This window comes from Haliotis cracherodii, unplaced genomic scaffold, assembly GCF_022045235.1.
Source record: "Haliotis cracherodii isolate W230 unplaced genomic scaffold, xgHalCrac1.p SCAF_40, whole genome shotgun sequence".
NCBI lineage: Eukaryota > Metazoa > Mollusca > Gastropoda > Lepetellida > Haliotidae > Haliotis > Haliotis cracherodii.
The window spans coordinates 865498-893482 of record NW_027266298.1 but is presented as its reverse complement, the minus strand read 5'-3'; the positions used below and the strand labels follow the sequence as shown (position 1 = coordinate 893482).

General features: G+C 41.0%; 1 protein-coding gene across 1 annotated transcript in view; it reads right to left on the bottom strand.

The window, feature by feature from the left end:
• Window positions 1-1633: 1633 nt before the first annotated feature.
• LOC139441446 (ankyrin repeat and protein kinase domain-containing protein 1-like) overlaps window positions 1634-27985 on the bottom strand; it is a 208689-nt gene continuing 182337 nt past the window's right edge. Inside the window, exons 6-8 of the mRNA XM_071222359.1 lie at window positions 3549-3605; window positions 2994-3062; window positions 1634-2557 (exon numbers count right to left, since the gene is read on the bottom strand). Coding sequence (XP_071078460.1) covers window positions 1758-2557; window positions 2994-3062; window positions 3549-3605 — 926 coding nt within the window. The 3' untranslated portion in view covers window positions 1634-1757. The remainder of the gene's footprint in view (window positions 2558-2993; window positions 3063-3548; window positions 3606-27985) is intronic.

Below are 27985 nucleotides of genomic sequence, written 5' to 3'. Positions count from 1 at the left end.
AGCAACCACGCCCCATGAGCGCATCGAGTTGCTGCTTACAACTGTGAAGATCTTTGCAATTTCGCTTGTCTTCAATATGAGCAACAGAAGATTTTCATGTGAAGCCTACTTTGACGAAGAATTGTTCGAGATAATCAGGGAGCCTTATGTCAATTCGATTATGACATTGGTGACTTTATCGTGGAGAAAGTTCCAATTCAAGTTGACATCATTCCGATTCACAACTCGAATCGACAAGATGGCGCCTCTCTTCCCGCCCTTGCAAGGGCAACAGAAACTTTGATAAATTCAGTGACGATTCTTGGGATTAGTGAATCAGTGTCACAGCTATATTTCATTGTGGAACCAGATGTATGTTCGCCCTTCTTTTGTCAACCATGCGCGACACGGCACAGGCAATCGAAGTTAAGGAATGGTGCGGCCACCATGTTGCAGAAATTCGTCGATTCGAGCACATTGCTTCTGGACGAAGTGTTTGGAGAGATCGTAGATACTTGGACTTGAAGAAACGGAATTAAACGTTGCAGCAGATCAGAGACCATATAATATTATATGGTCTCTGAGCAGATGAAGGATTGGTGTGGACAAAACGGGAAAGGGATCCCAGATTGTATTTTAAAACTTGTGCGCTAAGTGTATCCAAATACCCCGAACAAAAATACATGGGACAAGTGTGGATCTAATGATCAAACTCAGTTTTGTGTGTGAAAATTCTGTGAAAGTGAAGGAAGTTCATAATTAAAGTTGTCTTGGAATATGTGTATTGGAGTTTTCGTTTATCGTAAGTACAATATTATCTGGATACGCCTTCTATAGGTCAAATCATGAAATATATTTCGTTACTCATTTACCAGTTGCTTATGTGCATTGTTATTTTGATACACGTGACATATTCATCTATTGTAGTCAAGCTGAGGAATATTGGCGTAACTTCTGGTGCTTCAAGTTAGGCCCCTTCCTAAACATTAGTTGAAAAATCTGTAATAATTTACGTTTTATGAATATAAACTGATTATTGTGTGGCATAAATCTAACTGTTGAATGCAAATGACCAAAACTAAACAAGTATCTGTAATTTTCGGATAGAACTGAAAGAATCGCGTCGTCAATTTCGTATTTAAGTATCGTTACTGTTACATTAACCGAAACTGATGTTCTGCCGTAAAAATATACAACACAATACACTTTGACCACAAATGCATTAAATGTGTCACATGTACACATGACCATGTGCTTTGCTATTTATAGCGCTAACGTAATTAAGCTCCGCCCACTGTGATTGATGCAGACGCCAAACACGATCGATTCGATTTTTTATGATAAAACTACAGAAAATTTATTTACTTATATCTTGATATGGAGCCATGTTTTGTATCCATGGTTTGTTATTCAAGTTGATACGAAGTTTGACGGTCAATGGTGATCTGGTTCCCGTATGGTTTTCAAAAAACCTCTCCCGACACTCGGTTGTGTTTACATTGTCAGTCATTGTTCGAAACTGAAACACCGCCACCTTGCGGGCTATTTATAGTCAGGGTGGGGCTTTAACAATTTTCTTACCTGATCGTGCGAAGTTCCAAACACAACAAATGACAAAATATCTAAAAATATTTTCAACAAGTTTAATTTCTCCTCAAACACAAGAAACATTCTCACCAAATCCGGGAATATATAACACGACGACGTGCACGGCACACCACGTCAGTGTCTGTAACAACATGTCCCCCTCCACCGTCTACACAAACACGACACTGACGTCACTGAGCGCTGCGGGACTTCAGCAGTTTCACCAATGGCTGATGTCTCCAGAGTCTCGCCCAGTCCGCCGCTGTCCGCCCCGACTTGTTCCTGGCGTCGATGTCCACCACGTGCAGAGACAGCACAAACTTCACCATCTCCACATCTCCTCCCCAACAGGCGAGGTGAAGGATGTTGTTACCGTCCTCGTCCACCAGTGACACATCAGCCCCTTCACTCACCAGGAGCTCCACCACCTCTCTGTGTCCCCCCACTGCTGCCCACATCACCGGTGTCCTGCTCCCCCATCCTCTACTGTTGATGTCCACCACGTGCAGAGACAGCACAAACTTCACCGTCTCCACATCTCCTCCCCAACAGGCGAAGTGAAGGATGTTGTCACCGACCTTGTCCACCAGTGACACATCAGCCCCTTCACTCACCAGGAGCTCCACCACGTCTCTGTGTCCCTTGTATGCTGCCTCCATCACCGGTGTCATGCTCCTCTCTCCTCTACTGTTGATGTCCACCACGTGCAGAGACAGCACATACTTCACCGTCTCCACATCTCCTCTCATACAGGCGAAGTGAAGGATGTTGTCACCGTCCTCGTCCACCAGTGACACATCAGCCCCTTTACTCACCAGGAACTCCACCACCTCTCTGTGTCCCCTGTATGCTGCCGCCATCACCGGTGTCCAGCTCCTCTCTCCTCTACAGTTGACGTCGACTCCCGGTGTAGTCAGGAGCCGCTTCACCTCCTCCAGGTCCCCGTCCCTGCTGGCGTAGTAGAGGTCGCGGTCTGCTTGTGATGGAGTCGCTGTAACACAAAGTAAACTCTGTACACATCCAGACATCTTTGTCCTACATCTACTGTGTTCACACCTCGAAGTGTTGATAAGTGACAGGAACATCGATACATGATGAACCACTTCCTGTATGGATGACTACAATATAACGATGAGGGGAGTGGTTCATGTATTGAACTTAGAATAATCTATTCACGTGACATTTGTTCAAGTGCTTTCTTCTACATCCAGTAGTTGTAACGATATTCTGTGTAGGGCTGGAGAATGTTAACGTTTGTTTGCTTTATAAGATATTAGTCAGACACTGTCAGTACAATTGCTGTCTCAAATTATTAAGACAATATTATATTTATTTTTACATTGTTTTACATAAGCTTGTTCATTGAATACACTGTATGTATGAAGGGTTAGGAGTGAGCTTTCTGCCTGCTGGGTTCTCCCACCTACCGTGTGAAGCAGTGGAGAGCCGTGGATCCCTCCTGCGCCGGCTTGGACCCTGGCTCCAGTCACTCGAGGCTGAAACACAGAATATGTTGTTTAGAAAACTATATATAGCACATAAGCATTATAAATATTGGCCACAGACCAGTTATTGCCATACCACACGTTTGAAGCCTTTTGAAACGTTTACAACAGAACTAGATTTTGAAATACGTTTATTAGAGCCGAAGTGTAAATATAGTAGTTTTGTGATTGTCAAATTAAATGACTCTCATAAAAATACAACACAAGTATAGACTGTTGTTCATCTAGATCTATCTGGCGTGTCAATACACCTGCTTGTTGAATTGACTTTTATGAAAAAAATGATGATACTATTAGTGCAATTGTTGATTTGTTGATAAATTGAAAGGATAAAACATGTATCAAATTGCAGAGACTGTTTATAGGACATTTTCGGAGTAGAATCCCCCTAGCCTTGGCTGACATGATGATCTTACCAAATTTCATACAAAGTTGGACAATGACACGATCTACCACATGCTGGGTTCCCCCACCTACCGTGTTGATCAGAATCTTGTCCCTTCACAAGTGGCTTCAACCTCGGATCACTCGAGGCTGAAACAGAATATGGTGGTCAGAAAACTGTATACATATAGCATAGGAAAACCATAATCAATACTTACCTCAGATAACTTATTGCCATTTGACAAATATTTTGCCCCTTAAAATGTTCACTCATGAATGTGTTTGTAGCAAAGGTTTAAATATCAGGTAGGCCTATTTCAGTGATTGGTAAATGGCTATAAATGATTTGTTTGTTTGTTGTTTACTCAGCAATATTTCAGGTATTTGACAGCGGTCAGTAAATAAACAAGGCTCGACCAGACCATCGAGCGACTGACATCATGAGCATCGTTCCACGCAATCGGGATACGATGACATGCATCAACCAAGTCAGCGAGTCAGCAAGTCAGTCCCGTTAGTCGCCTCTCACAAGCATAGTCGCCTTTTACAAGCATGGGTTGCCGAAGACGTGTTTCACACGGGGGCTATAAATGACATAATATAAATGACATAATATAGAGTAACACGGGGATTAATAAATATGGACCTGCTCAGAAGCCGATATTCAGCAGTAAATGTCAGTAAAGATTCCCAAATCGGAATAAAAACAGTCCCGATCCATGTTAATATATCTTTCACTAATTCGTCTAACCGTACGGCTTTGGAGGGGTAAGCTGTATTTCACTGATACCAGGACAACACACAGGAAGAGTTTTAATGCTTTGTTTGATATTATTACACTGATCCTACAATTGTTAAATACAAAGTTACAAAAAACAACTGAATTGAAAAAATTAAGAACTTAATAATCCAAATTTTGAACAAAATAACGCTTTGTTCCCAATCCGTCTTAGTTTAGAATCCTGGATAAATCCCTCGTACAACACACCGAGATTGTTGCTCATCTGCCCCGTGTGTCTTTAATTTTACAACAAAAATAAACTGAAAGTCAAAATATACGGAGTTTGTATTATGAGGTCTGATTGAAAATTAAAAGAACTGATTCTTGATACAAGAAACTTGATAATGTCTTTCTAACAATCACAGTTTCCCGCAACAGTTTGTCGAACAGAATCTGTGGCTGGGTTATTTGTGTAAAATGAATTGGTTCAATGAAAACAGGGGTAAGGAATTAATTTGAACGACATGACAGACTCCTACCATGTTTGAAGATAAGATGTCTAAGTTACACATCCGCAGTTTGGGGCAATCTGATTTGGAATGTTTTAAAAATAATACAGATCGATATATGTAGAAGTATTCTTAAATTGCTGACTATTAAAGCGTTAGTACAATCTCGCTAACATGAGATAATTTCTATTGAAAATCAAGCATATTATAAAATCATTATCAGATGTATAGTTGCCAGGTGTTTGTTGTCTGTGGGAATCAGTGCACACTGTTATAGATTTTGACCAGAACGGACTGGCGCCCACCAGTGTAGTAATAAATTTGTCGTACATTTCAACGTCTGTCTTAATCAGAAGATAATGTTCATTCAGAGACTCTAACTTAAAACTGCATTATTTATACTGAAATTGTTGCAATTAGATCTATTCTCGTCTAAGGCGATACCTCTGGCATGTCTATGAAAACACTGCCATAATTTCAATCGAAGGTTTCTATTTTCTAACGACACAAATAATCGTCCTGTTGACAAGGGAGCATTATGTAATAAAAAAAAAATATTTACAGTTTGATGCGGCGTTTACTCAGGGTATGGTTTTACATCGTTTGGTGTGTCGGGTTGCAGTGTTTATGGTATTTTCGGTAATTCCTTAAATTCAAATATAGACATACGTCAGGAAACAGATTAATATTTCAGTTATGACAATGTAATGATAGAGCAATGCGAAGAGCAACAGGTCTACTTGACTCGGAGCTTGTGCAACACAGTTGTAATTCTATGTAGCGCTGTCATAGTTATCATGGACCGAGCGATGGCGGTAGTACGATCATCACAGATAAGCTTACTATCTGAGGCCGAAACTGCAGCCGACACAGCAGTACTTCATGTGTTAGACGGTGTTTGGTTTGATAACGAACAAGGGTACAAATATGTGACCAAATAAGGTGACAAAGATTGATAAAACAGAACTGATAAAATAGAACAAGCCTATCGGTTGAAACGCTATTTAGAAATGTTTACATCCAGACGTTTGTTTCTCCCCGGTGACAGGCTAAACAACTGTCTGGGTGTAAACACTGTGTGAAGCAAGCACCTGATTCCTACAACATTCATTCTGCTGCACATCAATCTTACTATATGTACAATTTCTGTTTCATCTAATTTCCTAAAAGTAGAAATAGATAACTTACCCACTGATTACGCCCTAACACGAGTGACACATCTCACTGCCGGTCATGAAAGGCCTTGATCGGCGACACTATGCCCGCCAAGGTGCGACCTATGACGTCATTGTGACGTGTCTGGCTAGGAGCATGGCATAGTTTGGCGCTCGACTGTTTGTTCAGATCAAGCCAGCCGCCACTCTAAGATAGATTTAACAATGACGAGATTGAATCCTTAAACTTACATATCACAGGGAATGAAAATTAAGTGAACATGAATAATATTCCTAATTGTTTGTTTGTGTAAACATCACAGGAGCGTCATTGGCTGACAGTTAAATAATATGTAAACTGGCCTCATTTTGATCCAAATTGCAGGCTACGGTCTACATTAAGCCTACTGCATTGGTTAACCAAATTTACCTTATCACTGTGCATTTATATTTTAGTAAATAATAATATTCCTAATTGTTTGTTTGTGTAAACATCACAGGAGCGTCATTGGCTGACAGTTAAATAATATGTAAACTGGCCTCATTTTGATCCAAATTGCAGGCTACGGTCTACATTAAGCCTACTGCATTGGTTAACCAAATTTACCTTATCACTGTGCATTTATATTTTAGTAAATAATAATGTGATTAAATGACGCCTTTCGTAAAAAGAATACCTACGCTTAAATTATATTCGCAAGGGTAATTTGTTATTCATAATAGCAATAGCTATACTTTTTCGGAACATTTGTGGGAAAAAAAAAAAAATAATTGTGCTAAGAAATAATAATAACGTGGACATTAATTGAGGAAGATGAAGTAAATCATGGTCAGTCAACCGGTTTTAAGAAGGGCAAGTTGATTGGTCGAAACATGCTCATTATACATTACTGACTTTAAAGTGAGTGAGTGAGTGAGTAAGTGAGTGAGGGTGGAGTGAGTGAGTGAGTGAGTGAGAGAGTTCAATTTAAGACCGTATCGGTAATATATAAGCCACATTACAACGAGGACTAATTATACATTGACGTTATACTGGTGAGTGAGTGAGTGTGTGAGTGAGTGAGAGAATTAAATCTGAGGCCGTATCGGTAATATATAAGCAACATAACGGCGAGGAAGAATGTTGTTTGGTATTGAGGATACAAATAAGTGGTTATGAAGATTTGTTATAGAGGCGAACTGTTACATGAGTGAGGGAGAGAGTGAGGGAGAGAGTGAGGGAGAGAGTGAGGGGGATGAGTGAGTGAGAGAGAGTTCAATCAATTAATCGGTAATATATAAGCCACATAACGCTTGAGAGTGAGTGAGAGAATTCAATCTAAGGCCGTATCGGAAATATTTAAGCCACATAACGGCTTATAGAGGTGAAGTGTTACATCAACGTTGTACTTCATTGTGGCGGTTATGTTTTGATATAGTCTGATATGTTGACCTGAAACAATGTTCTTTTTGTGTTACATTGTTTTTGGTGTACATGGCGGGAGAGGCGTGGTCAGTACTGGCCAATGACAAATCACCTTCCAGGTAACGAGGCGGAGTTTCATAAATGTGCTGCTATACAGATACATTTGCACACTTTTTGAATGAAAAATCACCAAGGTGTGGTACTAGAGACTGCATGGTAGTGCAGTTGTCAGTTGACACCGTGCGTGTAGTTTATCAACATACATGGCTTCACCCATAGTAAGTGTTAATTAAGTGTTACAATAAGAAGTGTTGATTAAGTGTTACAATAAGATTTGTTGATTAAGTAACCCGTCAAGATCCGGGTTAGAATTGTCTTCACGAACCAATGCATGTCGTAACTGGGATACGATGACATGCATCAACCAGGTCGGCGAGTCTGACGACCCGATCCCATAAGTCGCCTCGTACGTATACGCATGGGTTGCTGAAGACCAATACTAACCCGGATCTTCATGGGTATGTATGTAATACACCCAATAACCCCTGGGCTGTGAATTATATTAACGTTTCATATAATTCTCTTGATATTTGTTAGAATTAATACGACTGCTAAAATTGGATTTGTATCTTCACTCGGCCGCTGACAATTAAGTGGATGGGGTGTATTCTGGTCTCTGCTCGCACCACCTTTTGTATTCAACGTGATTCATGATGTTACAGCTACCACATCAAATATTTGGCTACGTCTCTTAATGAATATTAAACTATGTTTCCACCAAACACTTGCATATACATTATTGTCATAATATTGATTAAATTTTATCTCCAAATGATTGTTGTCTCTTAGGTTTAATATATCTTATATACCTGCTTCTGATGTTGGAGGTTGCCGGGAGTCCGACCTCAACACTATTGTACAGATTGAGTATTTTCTTTGATGTGCGAATGAATAAATGCATAACAATTCATCCCATGCTGTAGTTTACAGTTACAATCGTAAAGTGCAGTTTGAATATCTCTCGGATATCTTTTCAGCAATTAGATGTGACAGCTACTGCATTGTTAATGTGTACTTACTGTATCCACTTGAGTGTGATCCTGAACCTGTAAAGGGAGATAAAATACATTAGTCTATGTACACGTCAAGTCTACCTACTAACTGTCAACACTGGAGTGAGTCAATTTCTAGTTAAACGTGCACGCATTGTTAATGTGTACTTACTGTATCCACTGGAGTGTGATCCTGAACCTGTAAAGGGAGATAAAATACATTAGTTTTTTCAATTCATTTGAAGGTCTGCCGGATCATTTAAACAAGAAATGTGTAGTCGTTGTCATTGTTTCTGCTTGTATTATAATAAATGTTACGAAAGAAATATTTAATTGCCAGATTTATATCCGACAGCCCGAGATGTTGTTGTGACTATCATACGCACTATCATATCTTTCTTACGTGTCCCTTAAACAGTACAGTAAGGCAAAATATGTATTATTTCGTAAAAGGCTACGATTTAGATTCAATTCGAAATGGTAATTCAAATTTAAAGACAGTAACAAATCTTGCAATTTTTAAATCGGTGCGCAGTTTTATTCTATCCTCTTGCCGATTTAGAGATTTTGTCTGAGATGTTGGCTTTGCTATATGATATTGCGATGTCGTTGTGCTGAAGGTAAATAATAATGTAACTGTAGTTGTGGAAGATAATTGAAATCACTTTACATATATCGCCTTTGAGGAAAAAGGATCAGTTTTAAAGCATACTACCCAGCATTTGGATACAAAGAGTTTTCAGTGTTCACTGAATCGTCAACTCTGGAGTCAATGTAAATGTCGCCTCTATCTACTCACTGTCAACACTAGAGTGAGTCAATGTACATGTCGCCTCTATCTACTCACTGTCAACACTAGAGTGAGTCAATGTACATGTCGCCTCTATCTACTCACTATCAACACTAGAGTGAGTAGATGTACATGTCGACTCTATCTACTCACTGTCAACACTGGAGTGAGTCAATGTACATGTCACCTCTATCTACTCACTGTCAACACTGGAGTGAGTCAATGTACATGTCACCTATATCTACTCACTGTCAACACTGGAGTGAGTCTATGCACTTGTCAAGTCTATCTACTCACTGTCAACACTGGAGTGAGTCAATGTACATGTCACCTGTATCTACTCACTGTCAACACTGGAGTGAGTCTATGCACTTGTCACCTCTATCTACTAACTGTCAACACTGGAGTGAGTCAATGTACATGTCAAGTCTATCTACTCACTGTCAACACTGGAGTGAGTCAATGTACACATCACCTCTATCTACTCACTGTCAACACTGGAGTGAGTCTATGTACATGTCAAGTCTATCTACTCACTGTCAACACTGGAGTGAGTCAATGCACACATCGCCTCTATCTACTCACTGTCAACACTGGAGTGAGTCTATGTACATGTCGCCTCTATCTACTCACTGTCAACACTGAAGTGAGTCTATGCACTTGTCAAGTCTATCTACTCACTGTCAACACTGGAGTGAGTCTATGTACATGTCAAGTCTATCTACTCACTGTCAACACTGGAGTGAGTCTATGTACATGTCAAGTCTATCTACTCACTGTCAACACTGGAGTGAGTCTATGTACATGTCAAGTCTATCTACTCACTTTCAACACTGGAGTGAGTCAATGTACATGTCGCCTCTATCTACTAACTGTCAACACTGGATTGAGTATATGCTTTTGTCAAGTCTATCTACTAACTGTCAACACTTGAGTGAGTCTATGTACATGTCAAGTCTATCTACTCACTGTCAACACTGGAGTGAGTCTATGTACATGTCAAGTCTATCTACTCACTGTCAACAGTAGAGTGAGTCAATGTACATGTCGCCTCAATCTACTCACTGTCAACACTGGAATAAGTCTATGTACATGTCACCTCTATGTACTCACTGTCAACACTGGAGTGAGTCAATGTACATGCCACCTCTATCTACTCACTGTCAACACTGGAGTGTGTCAATGTACATGTCACATCTATTTACTCACTTTCAACACTGGAGTGAGTCAATGTACATGTCACCTGTATCTACTCACTGTCAACACTGGAGTGAGTCTATGTACATGTCGCCCCTATCTACTCACTGTCAACACTGGAGTGAGTCAATGTACATGTCGCCTCTATCTACTCACTGTCAACACTTGATTGAGTCTATGCACTTGTCAAGTCTATCTACTAACTGTCAACACTGGAGTGAGTCTATGTACATGTCACCTCTATCTACTCACTGTCAACACTGGAGTGAGTCTATGTACATATCGCCTCTATCTACTCACTGTCAACAGTAGAGTGAGTCAATGTACATGTCGCCTCAATCTACTCACTGTCAACACTGGAATAAGTCTATGTACATGTCACCTCTATGTACTCACTGTCAACACTGGAGTGAGTCAATGTACATGCCACCTCTATCTACTCACTGTCAACACTGGAGTGTGTCAATGTACATGTCACATCTATTTACTCACTTTCAACACTGGAGTGAGTCTATGTACATGTCACCTCTATGTACTCACTGTCAACACTGGAGTGAGTCAATGTACATGTCACCTCTATCTACTCACTGTCAACACTGGAGTGAGTAAATGTACATGTCGCCTCTATCTACTCACTGTCAACACTGGAATGAGTCTATGTACATGTCAACTCTATCTACTCACTGTCAACACTGGAGAGAGTCAATAAACATGTCACCTCTATCTACTCACTGTCAACACTGGAGTGAGTCAATGTACATGTCACCTCTATGTACTCACTGTCAACACTGGAGTGAGTCAATGTACATGTCACCTCTATCTACTCACTGTCAACACTGGAGTGTGTCAATGTACATGTCACATCTATTTACTCACTGTCAACACTGGAATGAGTCTATGTACATGTCACCTCTATGTACTCACTGTCAACACTGGAGTGAGTCAATGTACATGTCACCTCTATCTACTCACTGTCAACACTGGAGTGAGTCAATGTACATGTCGCCTCTATCTACTCACTGTTAACACTGGAATGAGTCTATGTACATGTCACCTCTATCTACTCACTGTCAACACTGGAGTGAGTCAATAAACATGTCAAGTATATCTACTTACTGTCAACACTGGAGTGAGTCAATGTAAATGTCACTTCTATCTACTCACTGTCAACACTGGAGTGAGTCAATGTACATGTCACCTCTATCTACTTACTGTCAACACTGGAGTGTGTCAATGTACATGTCACATCTATTTACTCACTGTCAACACTGGAATGAGTCTATGTACATGTCACATCTATTTACTCACTGTCAACACTGGAGTGAGTCTATGTACATGTCACCTCTATCTACTCACTGTCAACACTGGAGTGAGTCAATGTACATGCCCCCTCTATCTACTCACTGTCAACACTGGAGTGAGTCAATGTACATGTCACCTCTATCTACTCACTGTCAACACTGGAGTGAGTCAATGTACATGTCACCTATATCTACTCACTGTCAACACTGGAGTGAGTCAATGTACATGTCAAGTCTATCTACTCACTGTCAACACTGGAGTGAGTCTATGCACTTGTCAAGTCTATCTACTCACTGTCAACACTGGAGTGAGTCAATGTACATGTCGCCTGTATCTACTCACTGTCAACACTGGAGTGAGTCTATGCACTTGTCACCTCTATCTACTAACTGTCAACACTGGAGTGAGTCAATGTACATGTCAAGTCTATCTACTCACTGTCAACACTGGAGTGAGTCTATGTACATGTCACCTGTATCTACTCACTGTCAACACTGGAGTGAGTCTATGTACATGTCGCCCCTATCTACTCACTGTCAACACTGGAGTGAGTCAATGTACATGTCGCCTCTATCTACTCACTGTCAACACTTGATTGAGTCTATGCACTTGTCAAGTCTATCTACTAACTGTCAACACTGGAGTGAGTCTATGTACATGTCAAGTCTATCTACTCACTGTCAACACTGGAGTGAGTCTATGTACATGTCGCCCCTATCTACTCACTGTCAACACTGGAGTGAGTCAATGTACATGTCGCCTCTATCTACTCACTGTCAACACTTGATTGAGTCTATGCACTTGTCAAGTCTATCTACTAACTGTCAACACTGGAGTGAGTCTATGTACATGTCAAGTCTATCTACTCACTGTCAACACTGGAGTGAGTCTATGTACATGTCGCCTCTATCTACTCACTGTCAACAATAGAGTGAGTCAATGTACATGTCGCCTCAATCTACTCACTGTCAACACTGGAATAAGTCTATGTACATGTCACCTCTATGTACTCACTGTCAACACTGGAGTGAGTCAATGTACATGCCACCTCTATCTACTCACTGTCAACACTGGAGTGAGTCTATGTACATGTCACATCTATTTACTCACTTTCAACACTGGAGTGAGTCTATGTACATGTCACCTCTATGTACTCACTGTCAACACTGGAGTGAGTCAATGTACATGTCACCTCTATCTACTCACTGTCAACACTGGAGTGAGTAAATGTACATGTCGCCTCTATCTACTCGCTGTCAACACTGGAATGAGTCTATGTACATGTCACCTCTATCTACTCACTGTCAACACTGGAGAGAGTCAATAAACATGTCACCTCTATCTACTCACTGTCAACACTGGAGTGAGTCAATGTACATGTCACCTCTATGTACTCACTGTCAACACTGGAGTGAGTCAATGTACATGTCACCTCTATCTACACACTGTCAACACTGGAGTGTGTCAATGTACATGTCACATCTATTTACTCACTGTCAACACTGGAATGAGTCTATGTACATGTCACCTCTGTGTACTCACTGTCAACACTGGAGTGAGTCAATGTACATGTCACCTCTATCTACTCACTGTCAACACTGGAGTGAGTCTATGTACATGTCGCCTCTATCTACTCACTGTCAACACTGGAATGAGTCTATGTACATGTCACCTCTATCTACTCACTGTCAACACTGGAGTGAGTCAATAAACATGTCAAGTATATCTACTTACTGTCAACACTGGAGTGAGTCAATGTAAATGTCACTTCTATCTACTCACTGTCAACACTGGAGTGAGTCAATGTACATGTCACCTCTATCTACTTACTGTCAACACTGGAGTGTGTCAATGTACATGTCACATCTATTTACTCACTGTCAACACTGGAGTGAGTCTATGTACATGTCACCTCTATCTACTCACTGTCAACACTGGAGTGAGTCAATGTACATGTCGCCTCTATCTACTCACTGTCAACACTGGAGTGAGTCAATGTACATGTCAAGTCTATCTACTCACTGTCAACACTGGAGTGAGTCAATGTACATGTCACCTATATCTACTCACTGTCAACACTGGAGTGAGTCTATGCACTTGTCAAGTCTATCTACTCACTGTCAACACTGGAGTGAGTCAATGTACATGTCGCCTGTATCTACTCACTGTCAACACTGGAGTGAGTCTATGCACTTGTCACCTCTATCTACTAACTGTCAACACTGGAGTGAGTCAATGTACATGTCAAGTCTATCTACTCACTGTCAACACTGGAGTGAGTCAATGTACACATCACCTCTATCTACTCACTGTCAACACTGGAGTAAGTCTATGTACATGTCAAGTCTATCTACTCACTGTCAACACTGGAGTGAGTCAATGCACACATCGCCTCTACCTACTCACTGTCAACACTGGAGTGAGTCAATTTCTAGTTAAACGTGCACGCAATGTTAATGTGTACTTACTGTATCCACTGGAGTGTGATCCTGAACCTGTAAAGGGAGATAAAATACATTAGTTTTTTCAATTCATTTGAAGGTCTGCCGGATCATTTAAACAAGAAATGTGTAGTCGTTGTCATTGTTTCTGCTTGTATTATAATAAATGTTACGAAAGAAATATCTAATTGCCAGATTTATATCCGACAGCCCGAGATGTTGTTGTGACTATCATACGCACTATCATATCTTTCTTACGTGTCCCTTAAACAGTACAGTAAGGCAAAATATGTATTATTTCGTAAAAGGCTACGATTTAGATTCAATTCGAAATGGTAATTCAAATTTAAAGACAGTAACAAATCTTACAATTTTTAAATCGGTGCACAGTTTTATTCTATCCTCTTGCCGATTTAGAGATTTTGTCTGAGATGTTGGCTTTGCTATATGATATTGCGATGTCGTTGTGCTGAAGGTAAATAATAATGTAACTGTAGTTATGGAAGATAATTGAAATCTCTTTACATATATCGCCTTTGAGGAAAAAGGATCAGTTTTAAAGCATACTACCCAGCATTTGGATACAAAGAGTTTTCAGTGTTCACTGAATCGTCAACTCTGGAGTCAATGTAAATGTCGCCTCTATCTACTCACTGTCAACACTAGAGTGAGTCAATGTACATGTCGCCTCTATCTACTCACTGTCAACACTAGAGTGAGTCAATGTACATGTCGCCTCTATCTACTCACTGTCAACACTGGAGTGAGTCAATGTACATGTCACCTCTATCTACTCACTGTCAACACTGGAGTGAGTCAATGTACATGTCACCTCTATCTACTCACTGTCAACACTAGAGTGAGTCTATGTACATGTCACCTATATCTACTCACTGTCAACACTGGAGTGAGTCTATGCACTTGTCAAGTCTATCTACTCACTGTCAACACTGGAGTGAGTCTATGTACATGTCAAGTCTATCTACTCACTGTCAACACTGGAGTGAGTCAATGTACATGTCACCTGTATCTACTCACTGTCAACACTGGAGTGAGTCTATGCACTTGTCACCTCTATCTACTAACTGTCAACACTGGAGTGAGTCAATGTACATGTCAAGTCTATCTACTCACTGTCAACACTGGAGTGAGTCAATGTACACATCACCTCTATCTACTCACTGTCAACACTGGAGTGAGTCTATGTACATGTCGCCCCTATCTACTCACTGTCAACACTGGAGTGAGTCAATGTACATGTCGCCTCTATCTACTCACTGTCAACACTTGATTGAGTCTATGCACTTGTCAAGTCTATCTACTAACTGTCAACACTGGAGTGAGTCTATGTACATGTCAAGTCTATCTACTCACTGTCAACACTGGAGTGAGTCTATGTACATGTCGCCTCTATCTACTCACTGTCAACAATAGAGTGAGTCAATGTACATGTCGCCTCAATCTACTCACTGTCAACACTGGAATAAGTCTATGTACATGTCACCTCTATGTACTCACTGTCAACACTGGAGTGAGTCAATGTACATGCCACCTCTATCTACTCACTGTCAACACTGGAGTGTGTCAATGTACAAGTCACATCTATTTACTCACTTTCAACACTGGAGTGAGTCTATGTACATGTCACCTCTATGTACTCACTTTCAACACTGGAGTGAGTCAATGTACATGTCACCTCTATCTACTCACTGTCAACACTGGAGTGAGTAAATGTACATGTCGCCTCTATCTACTCGCTGTCAACACTGGAATGAGTCTATGTACATGTCACCTCTATCTACTCACTGTCAACACTGGAGAGAGTCAATAAACATGTCACCTCTATCTACTCACTGTCAACACTGGAGTGAGTCAATGTACATGTCACCTCTATGTACTCACTGTCAACACTGGAGTGAGTCAATGTACATGTCACCTCTATCTACTCACTGTCAACACTGTAGTGTGTCAATGTACATGTCACATCTATTTACTCACTGTCAACACTGGAATGAGTCTATGTACATGTCACCTCTATGTACTCACTGTCAACACTGGAGTGAGTCAACGTACATGTCACCTCTATCTACTCACTGTCAACACTGGAGTGAGTCAATGTACATGTCGCCTCTATCTACTCACTGTCAACACTGGAATGAGTCTATGTACATGTCACCTCTATCTACTCACTGTCAACACTGGAGTGAGTCAATAAACATGTCAAGTATATCTACTTACTGTCAACACTGGAGTGAGTCAATGTAAATGTCACTTCTATCTACTCACTGTCAACACTGGAGTGAGTCAATGTACATGTCACCTCTATCTACTTACTGTCAACACTGGAGTGTGTCAATGTACATGTCACATCTATTTACTCACTGTCAACACTGGAGTGAGTCTATGTACATGTCACCTCTATGTACTTACTGTCAACACTGGAGTGAGTCTATGTACATGTCACCTCTATCTACTCACTTTCAACACTGGAGTGAGTCAATGTACATGTCACCTCTATGTACTCACTGTCAACACTGGAGTGAGTCAATGTACATGTCACCTCTATCTACTCACTGTCAACACTGGAGTGTGTCAATGTACATGTCACATCTATTTACTCACTGTCAACACTGGAGTGAGTCAATGTACATGTCACCTCTATCTACTCACTGTCAACACTGGAGTGAGTCAATGTACATGTCACCTGTATCTACTCACTGTCAACACTGGAATGAGTCTATGTACATGTCACCTCTATCTACTCACTGTCAACACTGGAGTGAGTCAATGTAAATGTCACTTCTATCTACTCACTGTCAACACTGGAGTGAGTCTATGTACATGTCACCTCTATCTACTCGGTGTCAACACTGAAATGAGTCTATGTACATCTCACCTCTATTATCTCACTGTTAAGACTGGAGTGAGTCTATGCACATGTCACCTCTTTCTACTTACTGTCAACTCTGAAGTGAGTCAATAAACATGTCGTCTCGATGTACTCTCTGTCAACGCTGGAGTAAGTCAATGTACATGTCAAGTCTATCTACTCATTGTCGACACTTGTGTGAGTCAATGCACATGTCGCCTCTATCTACTTACTGTCAACACTGGAGGAGTCTATGTACATGTCGCCTCTATCTACTCACTGTCAACACTGGGGTGAGTCAATGTACATGTCGCCTCTATCTACACTGCTGAGGAATTCACCGTGACAAAATAAATATTACCTTTCTCTATCCCGAAGGGTTGGTATTTGAACTTGTCCTTTACGTACACCTGCTGGGGATGTAGGTGAGGGGTGTCCTCGTCCGTCTGTTGCAGAGACGTTTTATCTTCTGTCTTCTGGGGATGTGGGAGACAGGTGTCCTCATCTTTTGTCTGAGGGGAATGGGAGAGAGAAGAGCTAGTGTCATCCGTTTCCTGGATATGTGGGTCAGATGTTACGTCAACGTCCTTCTGTTGGGGATGTGAGCGAGATGCGCCCTCCTCATCCTTATGTTCAGGATCCGACATCCCTCCAGGCCGTGTTTCTGTGAACAAATGATGACAAAAGAAAACATATCATGAAGATGAGAGGTGTGTCAAGTGTAAGTGACAACACAATAAAAACAGGGTATTGAGGTCTAGCATTGGAATATCTGAAAACGAAGAAGGTAACAAAGCTGCCAAATCAGGTGTCAACTTGAACACAGTAAACGTCAGCCTCAGCCATTTAATCAATCTATCAGTGTACATCTTAATATCACTTCTCCTGTCATGCGGGCCACTCTAACCCCGGACCAGAACATCTTGATATAAAGATACTGCGTTAAAAGGTTTGCAGTCTTGAAGACACACGGGATGTTAGGAACATATTATGTTATATATGTTACTGAACGTGGCTACATGCAAGAATTCAAAACGGCGAAGTTACTATTCCCGGAATTCAAATCCTCTTTAGAAAGACAGTGGTTTCGTAAACACATCTGTCCTTCCCAATAAACACATTTATACTCCCCCATTGCCAAAGCCCTGGAGGAGGAGGTGGGCTGGAATCGGTGCAGTCTCCTGTTATATTCGGAAGTCTGGCGCAAGGTACAATTCATGACATCTTATGAGGAAGAGAATATATGGATGTCAACTTCTTTATTGTGAAAATCTGATATGTGCCAGGGCCTTGGTAGGGTATGGTGATTCTGATGGGCGATGGAGCTGGTTTGGGCCCATGGAACCTTCCTTACCTAGACTAAGAACATCAGTGTACTGAAGCCCCCCACCCCCCACTCCCCCCATCCACCCCCCCCCCCCCACACACACACAGACCAGTACATCCACTACAACTCCTGCCACCATCCCCAAATAAAACATGCCATCATCGCCACCCTCACCCGACGTGCCAAATCCATTTGCCACCCTGATGCCCTCAGCAGTGAACTGGACCATCTCAAGGAAACCTTCACCTCCCTCAACAGCTTTCCTTCTAACCTGGACTCCAAAACCATCCGCAAAATCCTCAAGAACTCCGATCCCAGGCCCAAACCAGCTCCATCGCCAATCAGAATCACCATACCCTACCAAGGCCCTGTCACTTATCAGATTTCCCGCCTCATCAAGAACAAAGCCAACATGGATGTCACCTTCTCTAGCGGCAAGTCAATCAAGACCCATGTACTAACCAATGGCAGAGGCACAAGCAGCGCAAGTCCCAACCCCCGAGGATGTATATACCCTGCAACTGTGGCCACCAGTACATTGGAGAAACCCTCAGACCCCTCAACACAAGACTCAAAGAACCTCTGTAAACAAGCTCGACCTGAAATCCGCCATTTCCGAACACATCCCGAAGAACCAAAACCATAACATCCTGTGGCAAGCCACCAAAGTCCTGTCTACCAACAACAACAGTTACTGGCGATAAAGAAAACAACAAGAAGGCATTGACATCAGGAGACACCAGCCAGCCATGAACCGTGACCAGGGAACCTATCTGACTAGTGCTACGGACTGATTGCTGTGATCTTTGTCAGGGCTAATTACCTAGCTGGCTTCAATTTGCCGTTTGCTATGTCCATTCTTTCACCTATCAGTGCGTCATGGCATTCCTTCACCTGATGAAGGAGTAAGCATATACTCCGAAACGTTGTGTTCCTCATAACAAAGAAGTTGACATTCATATATTCTTTACCTTATGTGTATCACTTCTAAATGCCTTTCAAAGACCTAAAATCTTATGGTATCCAAGGAAACTTGCTATAAAAATGGTATGAAAGTTATTCCGAAAACACACTTCCAAAAGAATGTCATTAATGGTTATAGTTCCGGTCTAAAGTCTGTCATGACAGGAGTACCGCGGGGGTTCAGTCTTATTACTTTCACTTTGGGATTGAAGATGTAGTAGTTGACGCTCATCAGCAGATGAAGACAATGCCACACGTGAGGAAATTGAAAGTTGTGTGTGTGTGTCTTCGCTTCGTGCGTGTGTGTATGTGCGTATGTGTGTGGCTGTGTGTGGCGGTGTGTGGCTGCTTGTTCTAGTCAAGATGTATGCCGGTCTTATAGTGCTACTCCACTGAGATACCATGCCGCGGTTAAACATGACTAAACCTCAATATTTTGACGAGGAGCAGACCAGTTCTCGTTTTATCCCCTTAATGACGAGTGCCAGGAAGGTAAACTTCAAATACCTGACATGGTCGGGGATCAAACCATCCGCACTCCGGCTCTACAGATACAGGCTCTACTACACCACGATCGGCTCCAAGGCTCGCGAAACACAATGTGTATTTTAAATACAGGGTATTTACCATCCCAAAACACATAACCTATATTATATTCAAACATGACACAGCCCATGCAACTGCGTCCAAAGCGGTTTTCTTCAATAATTTTCAATTTCCTCCCATTTTCCTCCGCGCTAAATTTAACATTTGAAACCTCACGCTGCGCGTTCGGTTCCAAATTCAATTTAGCGGGATTAAATCTACAGGTAACCTAGCTCTACATTGAAAACACAGTATGTTTATCTCCTAATTGCAAACCCATTTAATTCATGGCTCTCAAAATACTGACAGGGATAGTTGTGAAAACTGCATTAACCTCTACATGATTACTGCGACTTATACTGAACCGGGTTAGAATTGATATTCAGCGACCCGTTTTTGTTGTTAGAGGCGAGTAGCGGCATCAAGTGGTCAGGTTTATTGACTTAGATAATGCATGACATCGTATCGCACTTGCGTAGATCGATGCTCAAGGTGTCAATCACAGGATTGTCTGGTCAAGACGCAATTAGTCACAGACCGCCGCAGCTGGAATATTGCTGAGTGCAGCGTTAAAATGCAAATGAACAAAAACACATATCTTGATATGATGTGAAAAACGTGTCTGTGTTAACCTAATCACACACTTGTAATCATTTTGTCTCACATATATCATCTGAATATTGTATTTCAATATAGTACAGCCAAGCAATGAATGATCATGGACTACATGAATGTATAGGTTATATATAGAAATTCAACAATGTTTTACATCCTATATGGTAATCCTATAAAGTGTCACACACCTCTTTGAAACATAAGAATCCAGACTCAACAACAACACGGCAGTAGATAGTGTGACCAATATACATATGTGCACACTTCCATTAAATGCAATATCAAAAATAGCAAAGATATCACGACTTTAATTACGTTTACGTTAGAGTAGATAATTTAAAAACAATAACATTATATAAACAACGAAGTGTGAGGGGATTTATGTGGTATGGAGGATGCACTGTTGGCAAACATAATGCTAAGAGTAGTTTACATGTACAATTATTACCTGATGACTGCTCAACATCCCGCAACTCTACCTTCATCCTGATGTCCTGTATTGATGGGTCCAGTTCCTGCAGGAAGTGGAGGATGACCCCCTTGACCTCCGCGTGCCTTATAATCATATTTATAGCATCCTCCTTCGACTCATGTTCAAAACAAAACACCATACTTCCACTCCAACCAGCTACCAATGAAGCATGAAACAGTTCCTTCGTTTGCGTCCATAACCTTCTAAAGCCACTGATGGTCGGTTGAAGAATATGTTGATCAGTTTTATGTATGATCCTCCAGAGTGTTTGACAAACAGAGTTTCCAGAGGAATCATTCGTTACGAACATGAATGAGAGGATGTTATAAACTATGATGTGACCTTAAACAATAAGAAAACACAAGAACATCAAACAAACTCACAGTTATAAGGGACCGACCATTTGATATTCCGGGGGTGCCTGGAAACTTACCCAAAAAGAAATAAATTGTCCCCGACAACTCTTTAAATAAAATATGCTTTAAACATTGCCTGCCACAAAAAATACATCCCTGCACAAGACCCACCAACACCCCCACCCCTACCCCTACCCCTACCCACACCCACATCCCCACCCACACCCACACCCACACCCACACTTGAATATTATATGGTCGCCCCCTCGGTGTCTAAATGTTCATAATCATATGTGAAGTTTTATTTGGAATCAAAATCTTCCATTTATAACATGAATCTGCCCAGTATACACCAAACTTTCCTCCCAAAACCCTCTCACAGAGCCACGCCAAAACCAAGTCCTTGGCCTATCATATGACGGGATTATTCCTCAAGATATATTACCATTCGGGATAGCATAGTAGTGGACACATGCCAGGAACATTAGAATTCTTTTTCAGAAATGACGTGTGAAAAAAGCTTTCAAAGTGATAGAGGATATTCCATGTGTCTCATGAGATCGGGAGAAAGGAGATTTTTTCACGAGCGGCGTAGCCACGAGTGAAAATATCACGTTTTCCCCCCATCACGAGATGGTCATTTCATTTTTCATTATTATAGCTGAAATATCAGGGGCTCCCTTGAATATTGTTCTTCGTTTACATGTGAACTCAGTGTCTTTGAGTGTGATACCTGTTAAAATATGTTGAATTGAAAATGGAAAGTAAATAACAGAAGTGAAGTTGCAGTCATACCTTGATAAAAGTCCCTTGCGTTTGCTTGCCCAGCTACATTTGAATGTATTGCCGTGCTGCTGTCAGACATTCCAGTATTGAATGTAGTAACTAAGAAACAAAGAAAAGCTTGATATTGTATACAGATCTGACGTTCATAAATGACCACCTAAACCACCAAAACCAGGACTAATAAGACACAGTCTGTAATTTGAAAATACTGAGTCGGGTAACATTGCAATAGATTCAACAATAGAAGTGGTGTATAGGATATAAGGGTTTTAGGACTTTACATGCATCGTGTGTGTGTGCGTGCGTGCGTGCATGCATGCGTGTGTGAAGGTAGGTGCTTTGATCATGTGGACTGTGAATAAAATATTTGGCTCATAAAAAAAGTAACTGCTTGATTTTTTTCAGTCATTGAGAAAATAACCTGTTTCTAACATATCACATAGTGGTCTCCTGAATTTTTTTGTTCAGGTCTATTTACCAAATTGAGTTATTGAACAATAACATTACCTGTGTCCTGGCTCTCAGGTAATGACGCTGCCTGGCTCACTGGCCCTGTCGTCCCGCCTACCCTAGACTCCATCGTTATATATTTTACCTGACTGTCTATCTTTTGTAAAAACTGTTTGAAAGTATTTCCTATTTTTTTGTTTTGAGCAACCATCTTTCTGGCATCGTCATCCGTGTTATGTACAAATTTAAATACCAAAGGTCCATCTATGTTCAGCAAATGTCTGTCACCAGTATCAACCTCTTCCTTCAACGCACGCAGCTGTCTGCTGAGCTCCGTATTGCTGAGATGGAGGTAGCACTTGTCAGGACAAGGCTTACAGTTCCATGATGTTAAATGCTTCCAATGGTAGGTATCGTGGAAATGAACCTTAATCACACGTGAGTCAACTGTGTACAGCGTAACTGTGAACAATACAGAATGAAGAACAATAACATTTACTCGATTACATTAAAACAATGATCATAAAGATATGCGCAGCAATAACGCTGAGAGACAGTGGCGTCTTTGTGTTTCAAAATACAATAATATTGTATACATGTAACAGTAGAAAATCATACAAGAACATGTATTATCGATAGTTCAAAATATGCTCACCTTTATCGTTCTCGTAAACTGCCGTGAAGACTTCGCCTTTGTAAGATAATGAAAAGACTATATATATATAGTGATTGATTGAGTATGGTTTTACACCGCTTCTAGCAATATTCAAGAATTATCACGGCGGGGACACCGGACATTGGCTTCACACATTGTACCTATGTGAGGCATCGAACCCACATCCATGAATTACAATTAGTTTTAAGTGTACCACCATTTACAATTAGGTGACTCTGAACTTCCCTGATAGAGTATCAAATTCACAGTTGACCCTTTTATCTAACGCTACTTAACTTTGCAGTTTCCACTAAAAATATGGACCAAACCTTTCAAAAAACTCGGAAGAGGTATTATGTTTTGTAACCGGATCATGTGCTAAACACCGAAAACAAATACTTTGAAGAAGCTGAGGCAATAAAGAAGATAATTACATGTGTCAGTAAATGTGTCCTCCAGTCTCTCCGCCATATCTTCAGGTTTGTTTGTTTCTGATCTGCGTAAAGAGACAAAACTCACCTGTATTAGCTGACATAAAACACAAGCAAGATGGTGCGACATTTGGCATACATATTGGACAACATGAATCTGTCAAGACGTGGTAGAATTTGTATCATAAGCATCGGTGTCCATTTTATACGTCGTGACCAATTCGGGATTTCCTCCAACATTAAGCTGACGTGTATAACTGGAATACTACAAAACTCAATCACTCAAAACCACACAGACATTGTTAGCAGAATGTGTTTTCGTATCGTAACTATCTTATATGAGGAAAAGGAAATAGCGGAAACAGGCGAGGGTAATAATATCTTTATCATGTAAATAATGCTTGAAATAATGAAAGTTTAAGACACATTGCTATTCACTTCAATATCTGCTGGAGTTGAACTCGCACCCCACAGTCAAAGGTGGCCACAAGCATGCTTGGAGTTGAACTCGCAACTGACTGACGGTTATGTTTACAGAACAAGTGATGACTGCCATGACGCCGAATACTCCTACCCCAGCTTCATGATTTCTTTGTTTGCCAATTTAGTACAGAAAGAATGTAAGGAGGAGTTGAGTGTTTGTCCGTGAGTCTGCAATCTCAAACCAATCTGATTAAACAGACAAAATAGGTAAATCCATTTGGGAAATCTGGTCAGTGGTAAACCTTTTTTAAAATGCAATATGGTTGTTTTCTCAAAGACATAAACAAAAATATAAACGTGGGGTTAGAGGGCAAATTTCAAGATTCTTGTAATGGCCGCTTACAACACCGACGGCAGCTATATTACCGGGAGTGTAACGAAGGCGTCAGGCGCTGGGAAGGAGTTTTCTACACGTCCTACAAAGGGGAGGTAACTCCTGTCACTCCACAGCAAAACTGTTACACTGCAACCGGCTGGGGCACTGTGCACAACCACTCTCCTACCTAGAGTTCCACGCGAGCAGCATAGTACCATAGCTATGTGATGATTCGTCACACCTTACACAGATCATTCACCATATTACATACGTTTGTCACAGAATGGTTAACTTTCATCAGAGACCATGAAATAGGTCGTCTCTTATTTCATTGAGAAAAGATCCTAAAACATGGAAAACTATTTCCATTTGCGTAGTATTCCTTTGTCTGTGTGTTTTAGTTGGTCGGCTCCACGTGCTGTCGTGTAAAGTAATATGTAAAGTGCACCTAAGGCTTACATTTGGCCAGTCTGTTCTGATTTCAGAATAAGCGCTTTTACAAACACTCAGTCATCGTCTCAAAATATTAGTGTATGGTGGTAGACATTTAATATTTTCAACTTTCAGTGTTATAGATAGAATTATACAGAAATGCTAGTCCGGGGTATACATGCCTGAGCTCATCTCAGCTGAAATACCGGTCGTAACGAATACTGTGGAAAACAGTATGACTGTACAAATTCAACCTTTTCTTCTTATAATAGTTATATATCTATAATACAAAAAGAGGGTTTCCTTTTCTTTTCTCGTAATCTAAAGTATAAAAATGACAATGTTATCAATGATTTCCATTGATCCATTCATATAATATTCCTCGTCACGATATGGCTGAAATATTGCCGATGTGACGTAAAGCATCACCTCACTCACTCATATAATATTCATCATCATCTTGACTTATTCCTCAAATGGAGACGGATTATTCACTGGCGTTAACGTGACAGACTAAGGGTACAGATGTTATAATGTTACAGTTAAAACGTATGATCTGTTATAATGTATATATTGATTCATTCAGTAGCTGTAGCTTCAAGAAGCTGGCTGACGATGTTTTGGTGTTCTTCTTAATTCAGGTAATAACTCTTGAGTTAAACCTGATGAATGGCAATAGAGGATGTTTTAAATAAACGACGAGGAGGAGTTATTTGTTGTTCAATAACACACTGCAGGGAGAAACTCATTATTCTCCCTGCAGTGTTTTATTGTGCGATAAACAACGACCACGTGTCGTTTATTTCTTATATGAGGTATCAGCATCTTTGAAGATGACAAAAGTAATGTACAAACTTTAAACATATTTACGTGTATTTGTATAATGATGACTCCCTCAATAGAATCCGGCCATGGCAATAACGGACAAGTCCAACTGATGAACAGGTTGGTATTCCATAGTCTCACACATAGTCTCAGGTACCTGTACCTTCTCTCCCACTTTTGGATGCGATCGTTTGGCCACCGCGTTTACCCATACGCCCATCTACATCTATGGGTATTACATGATATATGCTATGTATGTTACAGGATATACACTTATGTCCAAAAGAAACGATACCAAGGTAATGGAAGAAAAACAAACTAATCGGGACAATTTATATTGGTATATTTCATAAGTGCAAAACCTTTAACATCATTTGATAAAACAATAATTTCAATCAAATTTTAACACGCAGACGGACAGGCCCATAAAGACGCGTAGGGTCAACAAAAAAAGGTCACAGTCAGAGCACATGATGACATAAAATGTCAGAATACTCATCATAATGTCACGTTAATATCGGGTATGTCCACCTTGAGCATTAATGCGCGCCAGAACACGTCGACGGGCCGATGACGTCAAACGTCGGATGACGTTTTGGAGAATGCGTTGTCGCTCTTCAAGAGGTATTGTTCCTATTCCTTATGCTTGACCGGAGCCACTGGGCGACTTCTGATTTGGCGATTGAGGTTGTCCCATAAATGTTCAATGTGGTTCATGTCCAGCCAGCATGACGGCCATTGTAAAACCCAAGTGTTCATGTTGTAAAGTAAGCTCTGCGTCAACCATGCCGTATGCGGCGTCGCATTGTTGTGCTGGAAAATGATTCCACGAGGCTGTTGCTGGATGGATGGCTTAACACTGTTGGTCGCAAAAATTAACTCGATACCGCTGTGCATTCGTGTTACCATGAATAACCACGAGCCTCGTTTTCAAGTCGCTGCTCTTCTGTAAACACGTTGCTGACCATTGTTCCTGATGAGATAAAATCTGCTCTCCTCGGAAAACATCACACGTGCCCAGTCACACAGTTGCCAAACTCGAAGTCTCCTGGCCAATTATATTCTGTCGAGGGGATGTTGAGGTGTCGATGTGCTCTAATACCGTCAGCTGGTAGTCTCCTGTATGTGGTTTGTCGACTGATCCTGTGTCGCAGTACCGTCGCTGCCGTTAACGTCGCCGTGACAAAGCGGTTTCGGAGTTGAATTGACCGGATGTAGCGGACTTGAATGGCCGTGGGCACCCGTGCACTTCTGCTTCTTCTCCTGTTTGTTGTCCGGCCTGTCTGACGTAACCGTTGCATAAACCTGGTAACGGTTATTCGGGCGCATCCAAAGGATATGGCGGCAATGGCGGCGTGGTTCGCTCCCTGCTGGGCCATTCCAACGGATCTCTCCCTCTCTATCGTAGTCAGACGTGCCATTTCTTTGGTGTGCTTTCTGGTGTTTATTTGCTAACGTGTCGGGTCAGCAGTTTTATACAGTAGATCTGCACGTGCATTTCGTGCTACGGCACCTGACATCGTATTATATTATATGATGCATGTCATATTTGATATAAAAGGATTGTTCTAGGACAAGTGTCATGTTTCTGGACACAGTGCTTCTAGCTGGATGAGCGTAAAATGCGCATGCTCTAGACACAGTGAATTTCAGTTTGCTTCTGGCGTTCATATGTGCAAGTAGTAAATGGATATCTCCCTCTGAGTTACAAAATAGTTAACTAGAATAGTACTGAAATAGAATAGAACAGACATAGTTGAGAGAGTTACTCATTTACATTGTTAACATACGCTAATCAAGCAGCAACTTCACCCGAAGTTTCAAATCCATTTCATTTTATCTTATTACGCTTTCATTGTTCATTAGATTACAATGGAATTTCACGTTTAGTTGATTACAATGGGATTTCACGGTTAGTTGATTACAAAGGGATGACAAATTCCACTGCGAACCAAGGAGATATGTCATGTATTATATAAGAATATACATTATGTAATGCATTGTGGATTAGTGTTATGTTTTTGTTTTTTTAGTTATTTTTGTTTTATTGTTTGTTTTTTAACACCACACTCAGCAACATTGCAGCTATATGACCGTGGTCTGTTAATAATCGAGTCTAGACTAGACAATCCAGTGATTGACATCATTAGCATCGATCCACGTAATTGGGACAATCTGATCCCGTTACTCGTCCCTTTAAAGTGTGTTGTGTCTCTCTGCCCACTTCCTTTACCGTGTGTTTTGTCTCTCTAACCATTTCCTCTAAAGTGTGTTGTGTCTCTATACACTTCCTTAACAGCGTGTTGCGTCTCTCTAAACACTTCCATCTTTAGTGTGTTGTGTCTCTCTACCCACTTCCGTCGATAGTGTGTTGTGTCTCTCTTCCCACTTCCT